Source organism: Camellia sinensis, chromosome 11 (assembly GCF_055761805.1).
Source record: "Camellia sinensis isolate YWXY chromosome 11, ASM5576180v1, whole genome shotgun sequence".
NCBI lineage: Eukaryota > Viridiplantae > Streptophyta > Magnoliopsida > Ericales > Theaceae > Camellia > Camellia sinensis.
Genome location: NC_138971.1, coordinates 113,972,459 through 113,995,858, shown reverse-complemented (window position 1 = coordinate 113,995,858; position 23,400 = coordinate 113,972,459). Strand labels below are relative to the sequence as shown.

The window sequence follows — 23,400 nt, the reverse complement described above, 5'->3', positions numbered from 1 at the left end:
ATTTACCGTATAAACAAAAAATTAAACCAAGTACAGAGTGAATGACATTTGTGTGGGTGTGCGGCAATGGTAGCTTATAGTTAGGGGTGATAAATGAACCAAATAGTTTCAAACTCGATTCATGTTTAACTTGTTAAAAGTTTGTTTGAGCTCAATCTGTTAAATAAACAAACCAAACTTGAACATATTTTAGAACTCATTAAGATTTTCAAATCAAGTTTGAACTGTCAATTGCTTGTTCAACTCGATTAAATAAGATTAAAATTATATAAAATATTAAATTACTCAAACACGGCTTGACAAAAGCTCGTTTGAGATCTGATCAAAAGTTTAACGAATCAAATTTGAACAAATTTTGAAACTCGTTAAAGTTATCAAACTAAACTTGAACAATTAACTATTCGACTCGTTCGATTCGTTTATCACTCTTATTTATAGTGACTTCTTTTTTGGATTTGTTTTTGCTTTTAGTGGATTTTTTTTATAAAAAAATTATGTCAACTTTTTTTTTATTTTTATTCCGTTTTGTGTAGATGAATCACAAGTAAAACAAATTAAAAACTTAAAAAATCAAAAATCAAAAAATCAAAATAAGTAAAAAAGTCCATTATTTTTTACTTATTTTTTTGTCTTTTCGTTTTTGTTTTTTGTTTTTTGTTTTTTTGGAATTTTTAATTTTTTAAAAAAAATTTGTCCACTATTTTTTTAAAACTTTTTTAAAAAAAAATTCATTATAGACGAAAATCAGTAAAAAGAAAAAAGTAAAAAAAAAAAAAAAATACAAATGAGCAAATGCTAAACACCTCATGATGGCTCGGGTTATGCAAGCAATTATTATTATTTATTTTTTTGGAACGGATTATGCAAGCTTTTTGGGCAAACACATCTCTCTCTAGCAAATCCAAATGAATGACATTCCAGTAACGACAACTTTCTCGCCATCCAAACAGACCCATACCCAATTTTCCCGCTCAAACCCGGATCTATCCACTGAGAATCCCCAATCAAATATCCTCAGGATTCTCCCAATACATCACTTCCCACCAGGTAATCTCCCTCCTCCATGATGTTCTTGAGGATCTTTATTTATTTATTCAGTTTTTGAGTTTCTAAATACACGTCGATTCTTATGTACCCTATTTGCTCAGAAAATGAGGGAATTGGAGAAGAAGTGAAGTGTTTTTGAGAATTTTGATTTATTGAAATAAAAATTAGCCAACCCAGTTGAGTAAAAAACCAAATCTAAGGAGAAATTGAAGAAACGAAAAGGAAATTTGAACATTTTTATGTACTAATTAAAATGAAAAACTCATCTCCATCTACCCAAAATAGTCTTCACTAGGTTCAATTACTTGGGGTTTTAGTCTTCTTGAATTTTCACTAGGCTCAATTAACTGGAGGTTATAGTTTTCTTCGCTCATACGTAAATGACAAATATTGCTTCCACATTCTTATGTCTTTCCTTTTCCGGCATTTTCCTAGAAGCCAAACAGCGCTTCTTTTGTTCTCAATTTTGATTCCCTTATCTTTTCCTACATTTTAATGCCTCTGAAGTGGGATATCAATTGTTTACTTCTTTTTTTGTTCTTGTCTGGCTCATTTTCTCAGCAACCAAACAGAACGTTATCAATTATTCTTTAGTCCTTGAAATCCCTAATCAGTCACTTCAATTAAAATCTAATTATTTGTGTATTAATGTATTACATTCTGTGTTAAAATTCTCTAGCCCACTACGGAATTCAATGGGGAAGATCAACCTTGCAAACAATTGATTACATTAAGAGGCAAATTTGGAGCAAACAAAACTATAAAAATCGAGGCTTTACATGGGACCCCATGTGACCTCATTTCACATGATCTAGCATTATTATCACAATAACATATGTAAATGTTTGGTTTTTCTATGAGTTGTTAATATCTTTCTCTCTTTTTCTGTGGATCTTTTAGTTTGAATTATAGAGTTTTTGGCTGATGACTAGCTGAATTGATTATTTATTTCTTGTTAAAATATTTCAGCATCTCATTGAATTTTCTTCTTGTTCTTCTCAGTACAAAGCTTTCAATAAATATGCGTATATATTTTTCTTTCCAACCCAATTCTACTTCAAATTAATTTGAGAAACCAATTTGAGGCTGATTGAGGGCAATGAAGAAGCTAGTCTCTGAATACTAAAATTTATAGATTTTAGGACATCGTATGAATACTTTTGATCTTTTTCTGGTTTATTGATTGGGCCAGTTTCCTAAGAGAGAGTCCTTGTTTACTTCGTTTTCTTATGATTTCTTCCTAACCAAGCATAAATGTGTGTTAGTCTGCAATCTTGTGGTTTGTTCATGACCGTGTTTTTTTTTTTTATCTGCAATCTTGTGGTTTGTTCATACACATGCATTTTGCATTTTTTTTTTTCGGCGAGCTAACCCAGCAGCTCAACCCCCGTAAGCTGACCGGGTCAAAATCGGGATCACTACAAAATCTTTTTTACTAGTCAATGAAATAAGATGCTGAGTTGGTAGTAGAATTTGCTAGGTATAACTGATTCTAGAGGAGGAACAACATATTGTACCAGGCACATAAATGTATAAAATCTGTGGATTGCATTATGTTAGAAAGTTTTGTAACACAGCAAATGGATAGCAATCCATTAACAGGGGCAGCATTACGCCTGTTTCATGTAACTATCAACTTTTACAGAAGCATCAGTTGGAAAGGCCTTATGTTTGCACATCGTAAAGACTACAGAGTTGTACTACCATGCTAGATTACCCGAAAAATAATCTCAATATCTCCTCTATTGGCTAATTTAACTAACACAATGTCATCTGAACGAGGAACGGCCTTAGGGAACTTAGCTGTACTGAACTAGTCATTACTATTCCGCCAAGTCTCCTGCAGTTGCAGTGCATACCAGAGGTTACCCAACACATCGTCCATCGATGGACGCTCAATCCCCTCATTACACACGCAATTTTCTGCATTCTTGACATATTCTTTCAAACATTCTGGTTTTGTTAGTTAGATATGGATCAATGATCTGATCTACGGTACCCATTTCGATATTAGTTTTGAACCAACAAACTAAACTCAGTTGATCCTTGTCCCTTGAATAGATCATTGGCTTCCTACCACATAATAGTTCAAGTAAGATGACGCCGAATGAGTACACATCGGATTTTATAGTAAATTTTGCATTGCCAAGGTATTCTGGACCCATATGTCCCACGGTGCTTATACTTGATTTAGTGTTGGGCACCACTTTGCCCTTCCAATACTCGTCCAACATATCCAATACTCGTCCAACATAATATTGGTCAGCTTCTGGTTGTGATGAATGATTGTTTGCCTTGTACCTGCATGGAGGTATTGCAGTCCTTGTGCAATACCAATACAAATCTGAAGTCACTTTTCCCAGTTAGGCGGATAATCGTTGGTTACATATAGGTGATGATGGAGAGACCCATGGACCAAATACTCGTACACAAGGATCAACTCTTACTTGTTGTTGCAGTATCCATTTAAAGAAACAATGTGGAGGTGACGGAGATGGGAGTGCACCTGGATCTCTGTAGACATAAATTTTGAAACATGAAGTATTTTAACACATTTCAAAATTTTATGTTACAAATGTCCACTGTTTAGTTTTTGGACTAAACAGTGTTGATTATTTGAATAGCAGGTTCTTATTTCCGATCTGTATTTCAGATCCTTAATTACACATTTTAGACAAATGAAACCTCCGATTAATGAAGAACAAAATAAACAACAAAAGACAATTTAAGAAGAATAAATATTTTATTGAAATTGTTATGGGTTTTGAACCCTCGAATACAAAATACAATTCTTGGGTTTGGAACCCTTTACCTGTTCATCGCCATTAGATTAGGCTCTTGAGTTTTCTAGGCTTCTCTTCTTCTTTCTTGTAACGATTTCTTTAGCTCTCAATTTCTTTCTCTCTCTCTCTGATCTTTTCACTTTTGATTTTTCTTCCGATCCCTCGTCTTGTGTGATGGTCCTCATATTTATGGAGGCCATCAGGTGATAGGAATGCTTCATCTTCAAATTGAATGATAGCGCCATTTGAATTTTGAATAATAACGCTATTTGATTAATCGTATATCTGATTAATCGGATTGATCTTTGGGGTTTCATCCTGTGTGGTGTCCTTGCTGTAGGCTCTACAGGTGTTATCTTTCGTAGGCTCCACGTGTCATTTGAGTGTCTTGAATAACGTTGTTGAGATACAACGTCGTTTTATTTATGTACTTCAATGGATCATATTGATTTTTTTTTAGGAAGTGATTACCTACAACCTTCCTATCATAGGCTCTATACATGTCATAAATTTAGTTGAAATTTATATGCCAACAAATGCCCCTCGTGACCTGCACAAGTGAATTTTCTTAACTGTGCGAGTCATGACAATTTTGGCACTTTTATCTGGATGATCTTTAGGTCTTTGATGGGATTATTTCTTTGCTTTGGTCCCTGGCCTTTTTTTTTGTTTTTTTTTTTTTTTGAGGGGGGGGTTGACGGCTCTTTTTTCGTGGGCCCTTTTACTTTTGTTGCATGGGTCCTTTTTGTGGATTTGATCTTTTTTTTTTTTAAAATAAAGGGTTAATTGCCCTTTATAGTCCATGGGCCATTTACTTTTGTTGCATGAGTCCTTTTTATGGACTTAATTTTTTTTTTTGAAGGGTCATGTGTAAGGTCCAAGATTTAATTGGGCATTTCCTTTTGTGGGCCTCCAACTTGCCACCATTTTTTTTATGGTAGATTTTTTTTCTAGGCCATCATGGATTTTTCTAGACCATCATGGATCTTTCTTTTTCTAGGCCACAATTTTTTTAATTGGGCCTTTTCTTTTGTGGACCTCCAACTTGCCACCATTTTTTTTACAATAGATTTTTTTGTAGGCCATCATGGATTTTTCTAGACCAACATGGACCTTTCCTTTTCTAGGCCACTATTTTTTAATTAGGCCTTTTCTTTTGTGGGCCTCCAACTTTCCACCATTTTTTACAGTAGATTTTTTCTAGGCCATTATAGACCTTTCCTTTTCTAGGCCACCATTTTTAATTGGGCCTTTTCTTTTGTGGGCCTCCAACTTGCCACCATTTTTTACAGCAGATTTTTTTTCTAGGCCATCATTTTTTAATTGGGCCTTTTCTTTTGTGGGCCTCCAACTTGCCACTTATTATTTTTAGGATTTTTTTACAACATATATATATATATTTTAGGAGTTTGTCTAAATGGAATAGGATGGATTGGCATTGGCAGGATTTCTAATCCTACACAAACTCTTACTTAGTATTTCAAATCCTACCTAAACTCTTGCTTGTTTTAAGTATTTTAGGTGAACACTACCTCCTTTTTTAAGCAAGAATTTTTGCTTATATGACACCTATCCATGCATATAGCCCACATATTTTCCCTGTAACTTTTTTTTCCTCCCAGCAGATTCTTTCCAGCAGCCTCTTTTTTTTTCTCTGCAGATTTTGTGGTGCATATTAGGTCTTCATTATTTTGGTATCTTTCCAGCAGCAATTGTTCTTTGAGTATACAAAAGATACAGCCCGTATATTTTCCCTGTAGCTTTTTTTTTCTCCCAGCAGATTGTTTCCAGCAGCCTCTCTTTTTTTCTCTGCATATTAGGTCTTCATTATTTTAGTATCTTTCCAACAACTTTCCAGCCATTATCTTTCTTCTTTTTCCAACAAAAGTTGTTCTTCTTATACTTTAAAGAAGACACAAAAGAATCTCTTCAAACTCCTTTAAATTAGGTATGCTTTCTTCTCCATAAAATATTTTCTTTCAGCATGTATATCACCATGTGACAGCCCTTCCCAAAAATTTTTACTAGACCCTAAGTCCAAGTAGTCCCGACAAAGACCCTTCTTGAAAGGATGAATAAGCTACTGCCTTATTTCATAACAAAAGCTGTAGCTTCTTTTCTTTTTATTATTTTACTATTTTTATTTTTACTTGAACAAAAAAACCTGCTGCCTTTCCAGCAGATTTTTTTTCCTAGCCCAAAGACCTTTTTTTTTTCACAGTTTAATTTGCTCTCTTTTTTTTTTTTACCTTCTAGCAGAAATTTTCTTCTCCATGAACCTTTTTTATAACCCATGAAAATTTCCATGAACCTTTTTATAACCCATATGAACCTTGTGTATAACCTGTTGCCATTAGCAAATATGGCCTAGAAATAAAGAGAGCCCATTTTTGCTAGACAACAAACCTAAAACAAAAAACTGCAGCCCTTTTTTTTAACTGCGGCCCCTTTTTTTAGCTGCTGCCCCATTTTTTCCTTGTTGCTTCTAGTCTATGAAGCACGGACACCTCTCCGAGGGCTCCGTACCAGTGTCGGACACGTGTCGGACACGGACACGCGTCGGACACGCGGTGGACACGTGTCGGACACGCACTAGAGAGTGTCCAATTTTTTTTTTTATTTTTTCTGAAGCCGGACACGTCCAGGACACGTTATGGACACTTTCGGACACGCACGGGGCCAATTTCAGAATTTACAAAACATTTTTTGGGTCAATTTCAGAATTTACAAAATATTTTTGGGGTCAATCTGTAAAAAAGCAAAAAAAATTCTGTTTGCCCTAAATCGATCAAAAGCCCTAATCGATGTAAGAGCTTAGTACAGAACAAAAAGACAAAGAGAGAAGGCGAAGAAACAGAGGAGAAAGAGAAAGAGAACCTGAACCTGGGCTCGTCCGTCGCTCGTCATCGCTCGTCGCTGCTCGTCGCTCGTCGTCGCTCCTCGGCCGTCGCTCCTCGCTCGTAAGGTACATCTTCTTCCTTCCTCAACTTCGGTCTTCTTCCTTCTTCTTCTGGTCTTCGCCAGTCGATGTCTCTCTCTCTCTGTGTCAGTCGAGGTCTCCTCTCTCTCTCTCTCTCTCTCTGTGTCTGGTCTTCGTCCATCTTCGACTTCGGTCTCTCTTTTTTTTTTTTTTTTCTATTTTCTTTTTATATTTTTTTCCCCTCTATTATTTCAGAATATATATATATATATATATATATTTATTAATTAATTTTTGTTAATAAGTTTTTTTTTCAGTATTTATTTCAGAATATATATATATATATTAATTAGTTTTGTTAATATGTAATATATATATATATATATATATTATTAGTATTTATTTCAGTATTTATTAGTTTTGTTAATAAGTCTTTTTTCAGTATTTAATATATATATATTCTGAAATAGTTTTGTTAATATATATATATATATATATTATTAGTTTTGTTAATTTTAATAATAATGTGTGTTTATTAATTTTATTATAGGAACAAATTTGTAATTCTGAAACAATGGCTACTGCGGGTGGTAGTTCTAATGATGTACCTGATGATTATTTTGATGAGAACAAACCATTGTGGAAGTATGTAACTAAATTAGCAAAACCTGGGGAAGGAGGAGGAGGAAATTGCCAATTACAATGTAATTTTTGTAATAATACTTTCAAAGGTTCATATACAAGAGCAAGGGCACATCTATTAAAACTTCCAGGAAAGGGAATTGGTGGTTGTAAGAAAATTACAAGTCAAAAACTTTCACAATTGCAAAATGAGAATGATGCTGCTGAATTGAGAATTAAAAATGCTCATCCCAAAAATGTACCACTACCCCCTTCTAGTGTATCAATTGGTAGTAGTTATGCTTATGAATCAAAGAAAAGGAGGACATGTGCAAGTGGGAGTGGGAGTGAGAGTGGGAGTGGAAGTGCGCCTGGGAGTGGGAGTGCTATTGAGAAAGCATTCAACATGAAGGATAGAGAGCAATTACATTTTGAAATTGCTAGGATGTTCTACTTAGGGGGGGTACCATTTAATCTTGCAAGAAATCCTTACTGTGTTAGCTCTTACACATTTGCTGCAAACCATAATATTCCTGGATATTTGCCTCCCGGTTATAATTTGTTACGAACCACATTACTTCAAAAGGAGAGGGCAAATATTGATAGATTGTTGCAACCAATTAGGGGTACATGGAAGGAAAAAGGGGTGAGCATTGTTAGTGATGGTTGGAGTGATTCTCAAAGGAGGCCTTTGATTAATTTTATGGCGGTGAGTGAAAGTGGGCCTATGTTTATTAAGGCAGTTGATTGTTCTGGAGAAACTAAAGACAAGTATTTTATTGCAAATTTGATGAAAGAAGTGATTAATGAGGTTGGGGCTAGTAATGTTGTTCAAGTCATCACGGATAATGCTCCTAATTGTAAGGCAGCTGGACAACTCATTGAAGCTCAATTCTCTCATATTCTATGGACTCCTTGTGTAGTGCACACATTAAATCTAGCTTTGAAAAATATTTGTGCGGCAAAGAATATTGAGAGGAATGAGGTCACATATGAAGAATGTAGTTGGATTAGTGATATTGCCGGAGATGGTTTGATGATTAAAAATTTTATCTCTAATCACTCAATGCGATTGGCTATGTACAATGAATTTGTGTCATTGAAGTTGCTATCGGTTGCCGAAACACGATTTGCCTCCACAATTGTGATGCTCAAGAGGTTGAAGCTTATAAAACATGGACTTCAAGCAATGGTAATTAGTGACAAGTGGAATTGCTATAGAGAGGATGATGTTGGGAAGGCCAAATTTGTAAAAGAAAAGATTTTGGATGATGTGTGGTGGGACTACATTGATTATATTCTTTCCTTCACGGGTCCTATATATGACATGCTTAGGGCTTGTGATACGGACAAACCTTGCCTTCACTTAGTGTATGATATGTGGGACACAATGATAGAGAAAGTGAAGATGACAATATATAGGCATGAAGGGAAAAGAATAGATGAGGAATCTACATTTTACAATGTGGTACATCAAATTCTCGTGGATCGTTGGAATAAAAACAATACTCCTCTCCATTGTATGGCACATTCATTGAATCCAAAGTAAGTATCACATTTAAATTTGTTTTAGATATTTCATTTTAATGGACTTATCTAGTCTTTCTTGAAATAATTATTTTTTCCTATTTTGTATTGTAGATATTATAGTGATGAGTGGCTCCATGAGGATCAAAATAGAGTTCCTCCACATAGGGATGAAGAGGTGACACGTGAGAGGAACAAGTGTTTTAAGAGGTATTTTGAAGATATCACAGAGCGAACCAAGGTGATAACTGAGTTTGGAAAATTTTCGGGTTATGTTGAAGCATTCTCGGAGTATGATTCTATTCATAATAGGTGGCACATGGACCCTTATACTTGGTGGTGTGCATATGGTGCATATGCACCATCTCTTCAAAAACTAGCTTTGAGATTACTTGTGCAACCCGCCTCTTCATCTTGTTGTGAGAGAAATTGGAGTACTTACTCCTTTATTCACTCAGTGAGAAGGAACAAAATGGTCCCTCAAAGAGCGGAGGACTTGGTGTTCATTCATAGCAATCTTCGTCTTTTATCAAGGAGGAGCTCCCAATACTTGCAAGGAGAGACAAAAATGTGGGACATTGCTGGAGATAATTTTGACTCACTTGATGATATTGGAATGCTTGGGATAGCTAACCTCTCACTTGATGAACCGGCTATGGAGGCGGTCCTATTTACAGATGAAGGAGAAGATGGAGGTGGTGGTGAAGATGTTGTAATAGTTTCCTCTACTTAAATTCACATTTTCTGATATTTATGGATTTTGTAATAGATGATAGTTATTGGTACATTGGATAATTTTATGTTAAAACCTATCACCTACTTCACCCACTAAACCTAACCCACTACACCACTACCACCTCACCTACTCCACTAAACCTAACCCACTACACCACTACCACCTCACCTACTCCACTAAACCCACTACACCACTACCACCTCCACTTCACCTGCTCCACCTACCACCTACTACCACCTACTCTTCTATATATAGGAATCATTGTAGCATTCAATAATTCAATAATTACAAACATCAATCAATAATACAATCATTTCTCTTTATACATTAAATTTCTACATGGTATCAGAGCAAGGTTAAGCTCTTGGTGCTCTTCGCCTTCTGGCGGGTGGCAACTTTGCCTTAACCGCCCGCCAGACCTCAACCAATTAAAACCTACCAAAACCTGCAACCACTGCAGCAACTCAAACCACTGCTAGCTCGAATTGACGCCAACTCTTCTCGCAACGAGTGTTTCATTTCGGCCTACTGCAGATACAGATTGCCTTGCTGCAACTCCGGGCACCGTCGCCGACCATCCCAACTCGCATGGTTTGCATGCTTCGTGTCCAGCACCTGCAATATTGCTGCGTCTGTCAGCCGTGACTGCTGACCACGACGCCTACCCAATACGTCGTTGGTCCATCCATCATCCTTCTCATTCACTGCTCATGCGAGCTACATGTGCTGCCGCCGACCTGTTCTAACTGTCTCGGTGCCGTGTATGTGTTCAGATGTAAGAACACAAGACATGTCCTCTCGTCCCAAAGTCTCCACTCCTCTCACCTCCCTCCGCCGCCTGGCTGAAGGTTACTGGTTGAAACAGTCCTCGATGTCTCCCTATGCAGATTTTGTCACTGCAATGCTTATTCGTTCAACTGGCCTGAATCTTCAAAAAGCATATTCTCAAAGATTGAAATCACTAGGCCTTGTTGGACTGTTGGAAAATTCAGAGATTCTTTCATCTGGGGATATGGCTGCTCTGGTGTACTTATGGAATCCTTTTACCATAGTCAGTTGTGTGGGTTTGTCTACTTCTCCAATTGAAAATTTGGTCATCATACTGTCACTTTATGGAGCTTGTACACGACAAATTCCATTGGCAGCTTTTGGATGGGTTATAGCAACACATTTGTCCCTTTATCCTGCTATTCTGATTGTACCGGTGATTCTTTTATTAGGTTATGGTCCAGATGCTCCCCCAAGGAAATTGTTACTGCAAAGGAATTCCTGTGAACTGACAGGTCAACAGAAGGAACTGAAAAATCAACCAGTGCAACTAATTTGTTTCTCTTGGAAACCAGTTGTGTGTTTCTTCTTGTGGGCATCCATGCGGGCATTCTACGTGTTAGTTCTATGTGGCATTTCTGTTAAACAATATGGTGGTCTTCGGGAGATGTTTAAGAGAACTTATGGGTTTATTCTCACAGTGGAAGACTTGTGCCCAAGTTTGTCATCTTGTTAAAGCAAACAAATTCACTCTCTCTCTCTCTCTCTCATCTTTCCACTTTCAAACCCACAATCCTTTTTTTTACTCAACCCACTCCCTCACTTTCTTTAAACCCCTCTTTCCCTCACATGGGCTTGTCCCCTCTCTCTCCTCCGTTTGATTTCAAAATCCATTATTTTTATTTATTTTCTCCAAACCACTTTCCTTATTTCCCCATCTTTCATTTTGATTTCAAATATATTTTTATTATTTCTTTCTTTATTTTTCTTTCACATTATTTTTTATCTTTTTCAAATTCCATTCATACCATATAGCTTTGCACACCAAACCATAATTTATTCATCTCAGGGATTAACCCCGATCACAATTTTACACAAAAAAAAAAAAAAAAAAAAAAAAAAAAACAACAACAACAACAACAACAACAAACCAAAACACAACACCAAAAGGTTTGTTTTCTTTTCTGCAGACGGCCACCCACCGACCTCACTTCTTCGCCTATTTCGCCGGTCTTTTCTTCTTGCCTCCGTCCTGGGCGGCCCTTGACGGTGTTGCCTCCGTGTTTCCCACTCCACTGGGCACGATCACTCCACCCTGCTCCTCCACTGCAGCATATGGCGGACCTCCAAATCGGAACATAACGGTGGCCTTCCGCTTCAGCTCCTTATTTTCCGCCTTTAGCACACTTATCTCTGCTTGCGCATCCTTATACATGCGCTGGAGCAGAGCCAGTTGGGCGTTTAACTGCTGCACCTCATTTGTCCTACTCTGCAGCCGGTGCGACAAGTTTGTGACCGCAGTCATGGTTTCCACACATGACTTCAATGTATACTGATTCGCCTCAATATCTGATTGCGCTGCCATTCTTTGCTCCACAGACCGCATAGGAAAGGTCAACGGAGCAAACTCAGGGGTGTTTGGTTGAGGTTCAAGGGCAACCGCACCGGTTATCTCTCTTGTGGACTCGTTGAGGTCGGGAAAGAGAGTAAGCAGACCACGGGAAGAAGAGGAAATGTTCTGGGTAGCTGGATGGGAAGAAGAGGCCATGTTATGGGTTGCTGAGTGTTTCAGAGACGGGTTGGTTACAGAGTGTTTACAGAGTGTTTCAGAATGCCAATGTTCAGCGGTTTCAGACTGGTTTGCACAGCCTCCGCCTCAACCTTGGTTTAAATAGCCAGGGCAGATACGCGCCTCGCGCGCCACTTGACGCCAGACGACAAAACGGGCGCGCCAGCCAAGGTAGTCACGCGCCTCGCCATAATGTCCGGCACACATTTTTATGGATTGGGCGCGCCTTTTGATGGCACGCCTTTTTATGGATTGGGCACGCCTTTTGATGGCACGCCTTTTGAAAGATTGGGCACACTTTTTGAGGGTGCGACTTTTTAGGGGTCCGACAAGACTCTGTAAACTGTCCCGACATTGATTCCGGTTAGCTCCTTCATGGGTCCGACAAGACTCTGTAAACTGTCCCGACATTGATTCCGGTTAGCTCCTTCATGGGTCCGACAAGACTCTGTAAACTGTCCCGACATTGATTCCGGTTAGCTCCTTTATGGGTCCGACAAGACTCTGTAAACTGTCCCGACATTGATTCCGGTTAGCTCCTTCATGGGTCCGACAAGACTCTGTAAACTGTCCCGACATTGATTCCGGTTAGTTTCTACAAGGGTCCAGCAAGACTCCGTAAACTGTCTTCTACAACGGTCCGACATGACCCCATAAACTGTCTTCTACATCGGTCCGACACGAGCCAGTGTCTTCTACATCGGTCTTCTACAACAGTCTGACACGACCATACAGTGTCTCCTATCCTCTTTTATTTTTTATGTATTTTCTTGTTTTGTTACTCTCTCCAAACTCAAGTTGGTTAGTTCCTATCCCCCTTGAGTTTGCGGGGGGCTGTTAAAACCTATCACCTACTTCACCCACTAAACCTAACCCACTACACCACTACCACCTCACCTACTCCACTAAACCTAACCCACTACACCACTACCACCTCACCTACTCCACTAAACCCACTACACCACTACCACCTCCACTTCACCTGCTCCACCTACCACCTACTACCACCTACTCTTCTATATATAGGAATCATTGTAGCATTCAATAATTCAATAATTACAAACATCAATCAATAATACAATCATTTCTCTTTATACATTAAATTTCTACATTTTATATTTTGTGGTTTGATTTTCATGCATTTTGTAACAAATGATGGTTGGTAGCTTCAAATGACATGTTATGTATTGATGGAATGCAATTTTATGTTATTTCAATATTTTTTTAATTATTTTTTACTAATTTTGTGACATATAATAAATAAAATTAATTATATATATTGAACGTGTCCCCAGCGTGTCGTGTCCCCCATTTTTTGAAAATTTGCGTGTCGGCGTGTCCGTGTCGTGTCCGTGTCGTGTCGCGTGTCCGTGTCCGTGCTTCATAGCTTCTAGTCATCAGACCAAACAGACTTTTTTTTATATGATGGCAACAAAGACGGCCCATTTTGCTAGACCCAAATACTCTAACAAACAAAGACCATGTAAAAAAAACGGCAACCCCTTTTAGCTGCTGCCCCTTATATATTTTGCTGTTAGATCATGAACTTAACTAGCCCAAATAAAGTCCTTGCCCTATACTAACAAAAGAGCCCTCTTTTGTTATAAGCAGCAAGAATTTTTCCTTTCTTTTTTTATTTTTTAGTTTTTATATTCTTTTGATAGAACCAACCAACACAGGTTGCTTTGCCTATCATTTGGGGAACAAACTATCTATTTATTTAGCAAACTTTTGCAAAGACAGCCCCTTTTTTTTTACAGCAGCAACCTGTTTGTTGCTGTGTTGTATAGCAGATTTTTTTTTTTTTTTTTTTTTTTTGAACAAATTTTTTTTTTTTTAAGCTTGCTACCTTTTATTTTATTTTGTATTAGTAGCAGCCCTTTGTACAATTAGCCAAATTTTTTTGTTAAAAGTCGAATCGGCCTTACCCCCTCGTGATTCGTGCAAGTGAATTTTAATTGTACGAATCATGATGACTAATTTCTTTCTTTTTTTGGTTAACGATTATTTCATGTCTTTTTCCCTCTTTTACAGGCAACCCGCAAGGCGTCAGAGTTTGTTTGCAGGTATCATTGCCCCTTCTAGCCTAATGGCAATGAGTGACTTGAATCCTTGGCAGTGACTGTGTTCGTCACCCTAACGGCTTGAATCCTTGGCAGTGAATGTGTCCTTCACCCCAACGGCTTGAATCCTTGGCGGTGATTGTGTCCTTTCACCCCAAGGGCTTGAATCCTTGGCAGTGATTTTGTCCTTCACCCCAATGGCTTGAATCCTTGGCAGTGATTGTGTCCTTCACCCCAAGGGCTTGAATCCTTGGCAGTGATTTTGTCCTTCACCCCAATGGCTCGAATCCTTGGCAGTGATTGTGTCCTTCACCCCAAGGGCTTGAATCCTTGGCATTGATTTTGTCCTTCACCCCAATGGCTTGAATCCTTGGCAGTGAATGTGTCCGTCACCCCAACGGCTTGAATCCTTGGCAGTGATTGTGTCCTTTCACCCCAATGGCTTGAATCCTTGGCAATGATTATGTCCTTCAGTCCAATGGCTTGAATCCTTGGCAGTGAATGTGTCCGTCACCTTAACGGCTTGAATCCTTAGCAGTGAATGTGTCCGTCACCCCAACGGCTTGAATCCTTGGCAGTGATTGTGTCCTTTCACCCCAACGGCTTGAATCCTTGGCAGTGAATGTGTCCGTCACCCCAACGGCTTGAAACCTTGGCAGTGAATGTGTCCCCAATGGCTTGAATCCTTGGTAGTGAATGTGTCCGTCACCTTAACGGCTTGAATCCTTAGCAGTGAATGTGTCCGTCACCCCAATGGCTTGAATCCTTGGCAGTGAATGTGTCCGTCACCCCAATGGCTTGAATCCTTGGCAGTGAATGTGTCCTTTCACCCCAACGGCTTGAATCCTTGGCAGTGAATGTCTCCTTCACCCCAACGGCTTGAAATCTTGGCAGTGAATGTGTCCGTCACCCCAGTGGCTTGAAACCTTGGTAGTGATTATGTCCTTCACCCCAATGGCTTGAAACCTTGGTAGTGAATGTGTCCGTCACCCCAACGGCTTGAATCCTTGGCAGTGAATGTGTCTGTCACCCCAACGGCTTGAATCTTTGGCAGTGAATGTGTCCTTCACCCCAACGGCTTAAAACCTTGGCAGTGAACGTCACCCCAATTGCTTGAAACCTTGGCAGTGATTGTGTCCGTCACCCCAATGGCTTGAAACCTTGGCAGTGATTGTGTCCGTCACCCCAATGGCTTGAATCCTTGGCAGTGAATGTGTCCCTCACCCCAATGGCTTGAAACCTTGGCAGTGAATGTGTCCGTCAAGCGGAACATGCATCCTTTATGTGTGATTTGCACAAGCTTCCGAGAGTGTTTCTAAATCAGAAGAAGACGTGCAAACTGCTCTGAATGTTTTGAGCCAACACAAGAAGAAGAATGGACAACACAGTGTTGTGGAACGTGCTTTTGAAATGGCTAAGGCTTCTCTTAATGAATGAATGCACTTTTATTTTGTTATTCATCCGAACATAATGTATTTATGAAATTTCGCTCAGTGATAGATATATTTGTTATATGAAATTTCTCAATACAATATATTGATTTGTCTTATTTTAGCCGTTCACAGTTTATACTCTTGCGGGCCAGGAGTATCCAATGTTTTATCACCTTAGATCTCGGTGAAGTATTTTAGCAGTTTAATCACATACAATACCGTTGGTGGTCTTCGACTTTTGTTTGGCCGTACACAGTTTATACTCTTGCGGGCTAGGAGTATCCAATGTTTTACCACCTTAGATTTAGGTGGGATATTTTAGCAGTTTAACCACATACAATATCGTTGGTGAGTTTTTTTTTTTTTTTTTGCCCTAACTTATGCCTAGGCCGCCCTTTCGGGTTTTCAACCTAGCAGGCTTTCTTAAGGGTAATATCTCTTTAAGAACCTTGCATTGGTTGGGGGAATAATTCTGTCACCATCCATCATTATCAACAAATAGCCTTCCCATTTGGGCTCAAGCTTTCCTTTGGTTCTTCGTGAGACTACTATGGGTGTTCTAACCATTAGTACCAAGTCTCTCTTTTTTAAAGGAACGAAGCCTCACTCTTTTATTGAATGCATTTGCCATCCTTTGTTGGTAGATCTCCAAGTTCTGTTGAGCATACAACCTTCTTTCATCCAGGGTCTCCAGCTCAGCCAACCTCACTCTTGCACTTTCATTTTCTGTTAGGGACTCTTGTATTGCCACTCGCAATGATGGTATTTGAACCTCAAGTGATAACACTGCTTCTCCTCCAAAAACCAACAAATAAGGGGTTGCTTGAGTAGGAGTTCTGTGCGAAGTCCGATAAGCCCACAAAGCTTCTTGTAACTTTTCGTGCCAAGCTTTTTTGTTCTTATCCACCATCTTCTTAAGAATTTTGCACAGTGTCTTGTTGAAAGCTTCTGCCAAACCATTGGCAGGTGCATGATATCTTGATGAATGGTTGTTTTGATTTTGTACTTGGCAAATAACTTGTTCAAAGCATCACTCCTGAATGGCTGTCCATTATCCATGATGATACTTTCTGGAATCCCGAACCTGTAAATGATATGGGTTCGGATGAACTTAGAGACAACTGTGCTTTTTATATCCTTTAAAGCCACGGCTTCTGCCCATTTTGAGAAATAGTCAGTTGCAGCTAGGATGTATCGATATCCTGCTGAAGATGGAGGTACAAAAGGACCAATAATGTCCATACCCCATGCTGCAAATGGCCAAGAACAAGTTAAATGTAAAGGCTCTGGGGGTTGGTGGAGAAAGTTCCCATGGAATTGGCAGACTTGGCATCTTCGAGCATAATCTATGCAATCTGCAATCATAGTCGGCCAATAGTATCCCAATCGTTTTAGCCGCATATGTAATTTAGGACCACTTTGGTGTGCCCCACATACACCTGAAGCTTGAGTAACCAGCTTAGGGTATGATAGAATATCACCCCCTATTTATAAATGAAGATTAGGGTTTACAAGAAAGTCAATTACAAGATAATCCCTGAGGGCACAAAATGATTACAGACAGACCTTAGTGAAACTTTCGGCTAATATAATATGCTAACACTCCCCCTCAAGCTGGTGCAAAGATATCTCTCATGCCCAGCTTGCCTAATATGTCATGAAATGGTTTATTCCCAATCCCCTTGGTGAGAATGTCAGCAAGTTGTTCACCAGACTGGACAAAAGGAGTACAAATGGTACCACTAGTGAGTTTCTCCTTAATGAAGTGGCGATCAATCTCAACATGTTTTGTCCTGTCATGTTGAACTGGATTGTGAGCGATGTTGATGGCGGCCTTATTATCACAGTATAACCGCATGGAGTCCGTCTGATCAATACCTAGATCACGCAACAATAATTTGATCCATAAAAGTTCACACACACCTTGTGCCATAGCTCTAAACTCAGCTTCTGCACTTGACCTGGCAACCACATTCTGTTTCTTACTCCTCCAAGTAACTAGGTTGCCGCCAACAAATGTGCAATACCCTGAAGTTGATCTCCTATCAGTTACTGACCCAGCCCAGTCAGCATCTGTATAGGCTTCTACACGAAGATGATCATATTTTGAAAAATACAGACCCTTACCAGGAGCAGACTTCAAATACCTCAAGATTCTCATGACAGCATCAAAGTGAATCTGATGAGGAGCATGCATAAACTGACTAACTACACTGACAGCAACAGCAATATCAGGACGGGAGTGAGATAGGTAAATGAGCTTACCCACTAATCGTTGATAGCTCCCCCTATCCACAACTTCTCCTCCTTCATCATCCCCCAATTTCTGATTGGGTTCCAGTGGGGTGGCACATGCCTTACAGCCAAGCATCCCAGTTTCCTTCAACAGGTCAAGCACATATTTTCTCTGTGAGATAAATATCCCATCCTTAGAGCGAGCAACTTCAATTCCCAGAAAATACTTCAAGCTTCCCAAGTCTTTGATTTCAAATTCTTTAGCTAAATATTTCTTCAACAGAGGTATTTCCCCACTATCATTGCCTGTAAGAACTATGTCATCTACATAAACAATAAGTGCTGTAGTCTTACCGCGTGAGGAATGTTTCACAAACAATGTGTGATCTGCCTGACTTTGTTTGAAGCCATATTTAAACATAGCCTGAGTGAATCTCTCAAACCAAGCCCTTGGAGACTGTTTGAGACCATATAATGACTTCCGTAGTTTGCATACTTTGCCTTCTGTTTGATGATCCTCAAAACCCGGAGGAATGTCCATATATACTTCTTCTTCGAGGTCACCATGGAGAAAAGCATTCTTGACATCAAATTGATAAAGCGGCCAATCTAGATTAGCTGCTAGAGAGAGAAGTACTCTGACTGAATTCATTTTAGCCACTGGTGCGAAGGTCTCCTGATAATCAATGCCATATGTCTGAGTATACATAATTTTTGTAATTGTCCATAATAGATCAAATAACTGTGAATAATTTTAGTTGAATCTTAAAATTATATGCATTCTTTTGAATCTAGACAAAGGAAAACGCATGCATTGCTAAACCCTTTTGCCACAAGTCTTGCCTTGTAACGCTCAATAGACCCATCTGCTTTGTGTTTCACAGTATATACCCATTTACATCCCACAGGTCGTTTGCCCGTAGGTAACTCAGTCAATTCCCAAGTGCCATTCTTCCTAAGTGCTTTCATTTCTTCAATCATGGCTAGTTTCCACTCAGAGGTAGCAAGAGCATCCTGAAAATGGTTAGGAATGCTAACAGAGGAAATATTGGACACAAACGCTCTATATGAGGATGACAAATGAGAGTATGATACAAACTGTGAGATAGGATGTTGAGTACAAGATCTCACACCCTTCCTCTTGGCAATAGGAACATCAAGATCAATGGACTCAAGAGATTCAAAGTTACCTAGACTCTCATCAGAAGCAGGAGATAGCAGTGGAGTAGCAGAAACGGTCCCGTGTATCCAGTTAACTTGTTTTCTATCTATGTCCCGGACATAAACATGCCCGTCCTTATTCTTGGTGCCAGTGGGTTCTATAGTCCCAGTAGAAGAGGGGGGTGCAAGAACAACTGGTTCCACCATAGGAAGCACAGTAGTAGAGGGTGGTGCAAGAACAACTGGTTCCACCATAGGAGGCACAGGAACTGGTTCCACCATAGGAGGCACAGGACTCACTTCACACCAAGGCTCACCCGGAAATGAGGACGGTGACCCCGGAGAGGACAAGAAATAGGACTGGGACTCTATGAAAGTTACATCCATGGACACAAACCACTTACGAGAAGAAGGGTGGTAACATTTATACCCCTTTTGAGTAGGAGAGTAACCAAGGAAAACACATTTGAGGGAGCGAGGGTCCAACTTACCACGAGAGGGAGAGTGATTATGGACAAAACAGACACAACCAAATATTTTGGGAGGAATAGAAAACAAGGACGGAGAACCGAGGAGGACGTGAAGCGGAGCCTGTTTGTCCAAGACTTGGGTAGGGAGACGATTAATAAGATGGGCAGCGGTGAGAACAACGTCGCCCCAATAGGGCCGAGGCACATTCATAAAAAAACACATGCACCGAGCCATGTCAAGAAGATGCCGATTCTTGCGTTCGGCCACCCCATTTTGTTGAGGGGTATTGGTGCAAGAGGTCTGATGGATAATGCCATGAGTAGAGAAATATTGTCCTAACCCAGAATCTATGTATTCCCCGCCATTATCAGAACGAAATATTTTGATAGTGGCCCCAAACTGAGTACAAATCATCTTATGAAAAGTGCGAAACACAGAGAAAACCTCACTCTTATCTTTCATGAGATACACCCAAGTAGCACGAGAAAAATCATCAATAAATGTAACAAACCAGCGATGACCTTTCACAGACAGAACACGAGAGGGACCCCAAATGTTAAAATCCACCTACTCTCCACCTACTTCACCCACTTAAACCTACTCCACTAAACCTAACCCACTACACCACTACCACCTCACCTACTCCACTAAACCTAACCCACTACACCACTACCACCTCACCTACTCCACTAAACCTAACCCACTACACCACTACCACCTCCACTTCACCTACTCCTTACCTACTACACACTCACCCTCTTCTATATATAGGAATCATGAATCATTGTAATAGATATCAAAATATCAATCAATAATAATACATACAATTTATTCTCTCTCTTTCTCTATACATTATTTCTTACATGGTATCAGAGCTGGTTTAAAACCTAGTATTTTCGCTTCCCCGGCGGGCGGCAACCTCACCTTAGCCGCCCGCCGGACCTCAACCTATTCCGCTAATAAAATCAACAAAGATTTGTGCAACTGTAGTCATGTGTGAGGCTGATGGAGAAGAATTCTTCACCTCATATGACGAGACAGTCTGGAACTGGAAACACTGCAACATTCTGCTCTGGAATTCTGCAGCAGCTAGATTATAGCTTGGTTGAGTGCCAAGCTTTGGTTCTTCCACCCACTCTTGAACTTGCCCAGCAAAGTGTGAAGGTTCATGCTTGTGTTGGAGGGACTAGTGTGCGCGAAGATCAGCGCATTCTCTCCAGTGGGGTTCATGTTGTTGTTGGTACTCCTGGTCGTGTGTTTGACATGTTGCGGAGACAATCACTTCGCCCTGTTTACATCAAAATGTTTGTCTTGGATGAAGCTGATCAAATGCTGTCACGAGGTTTTTAAAAATCAGATCTATGATATTTTCCAGTTGCTGCCACCCAAAATCCAGGTTGGGGTGTTCTCAGTTGCTGCCACCCAAAATCCAGGTTGGGGTGTTCTCTGCCACAATGCCACCAGAGGCTCTTGAAATCACCAGGAAATTCATGAATAAGCCTGGAAAGAGAAAAAGCTCATACTAGGATTTGCGAAGTGATTCGCTGCAGGAATTTTGGCTTTGGATGAAACCCTTACCATACTCCACTCATTCTCTCCAACTGTTCTAACTTTTTATTTTTATTATTATTATTATTATATCAAATAATCAATGCACTCATGTTCCCCACTAACAGTGTCCACTTTTGACCCAAACCATTTTCAATCCATTATTTCTCCTTCACCTTTTGCACCCCACTCACCGACTCTCTCTCCACTTTATCACATGGGTTTGTCCCTCTCTTTCCTCCATTTGATTTCAAAAATCACTTATTTTTATTTATTTTTTCCAAGTCACTTTTCCTCTTTTTTAAATACCCCACTTTATTTTGAAACAATCGCACTGATGTTTTTCATATAATCCATCTATAAATATTTTTTATCTATTTTCTTTCTCCCTTGTTTTCTTTCATTTTATTTTTATTTTTTCAACAAACCACTCCCAAAACAAAAACAAAAACAAAAAAAAAAAAAAAAAAAAAAACAACATTTTACAAACTTGTCATTTCTTCATGCCGGGGATCAACCCCGATCAGCGTTTTACACCATAAAAATAAAAAAAAATATAAAAAAAATAAAAATAAAAAAAACACAAAACAAAACAAAACACAACCAACACAAATCGGAACAGTGGGATTTTTCTTCTCGCCTATTCCGCCGGTCTTTTCTTCTTGCCACCGTCTTGGGCGGCCCTTACCGGTGTTGCCTCCGTGTTTCCCACTCCACTGGGCATGATCACTACTCCCTGCTCCTCCACTGCAGCATATGGCGGCCCTCCAAATCGGAACATAAAACTGGCCTTCCGCTTCAGCTCCTTGTTTTCCGCCTTTAGCACACTTATCTCTGCTCGCGCATCCTTATACATGCGTTGGAGCAGAGCCAGCTGGGAGTTTAATTGCTGCACCTCATTTGTCCTACTCTGCAGCCGGTGCGACAAGTTTGTGACCGCCGTCATGGACTCCACACATGCCTTCAAAGTATACTGATTAGCCTCCACATCCGTTTGCACTGCCATTTTTTGCTCCACCGACCGCATCGGAAAGTTCAACGGAGCAAACTCCGGGGCGCTTGGTTGAGGTTCCAGTGCCACCGCACCAGTTTTCTCTCTTGTTGACTCGTTGAGGTCTGGAAAGAGAGTGAGCAGACTCCGGGAAGACGAGGCCATTTTCTGGGCAACAGAGTGTTACAGAATATCTCTCGCAACAGAGTGTTACAGACTCTCTCTCTCAGCACAACGAAGAGTTTTTTCAGAGGATTTTCAGAAGTTTTTTGTCTGCCTCAGCCTCTGCCTCAACCTTGGTTTAAATAGCCAGGGCCGATCCGCGCCTCGCGCGCCACTTGCCGACAGACGACAAACGGGCGCGCCAACCAAGGCACTCACGTGCCTCGCCATCATGTCCGGCACACCTTTTGATGAATTGGGCACGCCTTTTGATGGCACGCCTTTTTATGGATTGGGCACGCCTTTTGATGGCACGCCTTTTGAAAGATTGGGCACACCTTTTGAGGGTGCGACTTTTTAGGGGTCCGACAAGACTCTGTAAACTGTCCCGACATTGATTCCGGTTAGCTCCTTTATGGGTCCGACAAGACTCTGTAAACTGTCCCGACATAGATTCCGGTTAGTTTCTACAAGGGTCCGACAAGACTCTGTAAACTGTCCCGACATAGATTCCGGTTAGTTTCTACAAGGGTCCGACAAGACTCTGTAAACTGTCCCGACATAGATTCCGGTTAGTTTCTACAAGGGTCCGACAAGACTCTGTAAACTGTCCCGACATTGATTCCGGTTAGTTTCTACAAGGGTCCAGCAAGACTCCGTAAACTGTCACAACAACTGTCACCACATTGTCTGCTACAACGGTCCGACATGACCCCATAAACTGTCTTCTACAACGGTCCGACATGACCCCATAAACTGTCTTCTACATCGGTCTGACACCACCATACAGTGTCCTCTACCACGTTATGACACCCCCATACAGTGTCATCTACAACGTTATGACACCACCATACAGTGTCCTCTACAACGTTATGACACCACCATACAGTGTCTTCACCAATGGTCTGACACGACCATACAGTGTCACCTATCCTCTTTTATTTTTATGTATTTTCTTGTTTTGTTACTCTCTCCAAACTCAAGTTGGTTAGTTCCTATCCCCCTTGAGTTTGCGGGGGGCTGTTAAAATCCACCTACTCTCCACCTACTTCACCCACTTAAACCTACTCCACTAAACCTAACCCACTACACCACTACCACCTCCACTTCACCTACTCCTTACCTACTACACACTCACCCTCTTC

The 23,400-nt window shown here is 40.1% G+C and overlaps 2 protein-coding genes and 2 long non-coding RNA genes across 4 annotated transcripts in view; all 4 read left to right on the top strand.

The window, feature by feature from the left end:
- The first annotated feature begins 829 nt into the window (after positions 1–829).
- The window catches only part of LOC145802081 (uncharacterized), a 40,304-nt gene continuing 17,733 nt past the window's right edge, over positions 830–23,400 (top strand). Inside the window, exon 1 of the long non-coding RNA XR_014344351.1 lies at positions 830–1,047. This is a non-coding gene — a long non-coding RNA (uncharacterized LOC145802081). The remainder of the gene's footprint in view (positions 1,048–23,400) is intronic.
- Positions 6,712–9,699, top strand: LOC114289531 (uncharacterized). The gene is made up of 2 exons (XM_028233280.2): positions 6,712–8,916; positions 9,013–9,699. The coding sequence occupies exons 1-2, from the start codon at positions 7,325–7,327 to the stop codon at positions 9,629–9,631; spliced, it is 2,211 nt and encodes a 736-aa protein (XP_028089081.2). The 5' UTR covers positions 6,712–7,324; the 3' UTR covers positions 9,632–9,699.
- LOC145802079 (uncharacterized) lies at positions 9,745–13,408 on the top strand. Its single transcript, XM_082894539.1, has one exon. The coding sequence runs from the start codon at positions 10,356–10,358 to the stop codon at positions 11,136–11,138; it is 783 nt and encodes a 260-aa protein (XP_082750665.1). The 5' UTR covers positions 9,745–10,355; the 3' UTR covers positions 11,139–13,408.
- LOC145802080 (uncharacterized) lies at positions 20,883–21,580 on the top strand. Its single transcript, XR_014344350.1, has 2 exons — positions 20,883–20,950; positions 20,988–21,580. It is a non-coding gene; the product is annotated as an uncharacterized LOC145802080 (long non-coding RNA).

Coding starts and splice junctions, on each gene's coding strand:
- LOC145802079 (XM_082894539.1), top strand. CDS start 10,356: ATGTGCTGCCGCCGACCTGTTCTAACTGTCTCGGTGCCGTGTATGTGT.
- LOC114289531 (XM_028233280.2), top strand. CDS start 7,325: ATGGCTACTGCGGGTGGTAGTTCTAATGATGTACCTGATGATTATTTT. Junction 8,917..9,012: donor GCACATTCATTGAATCCAAA/GTAAGTATCACA, acceptor TTTGTATTGTAG/ATATTATAGTGATGAGTGGC.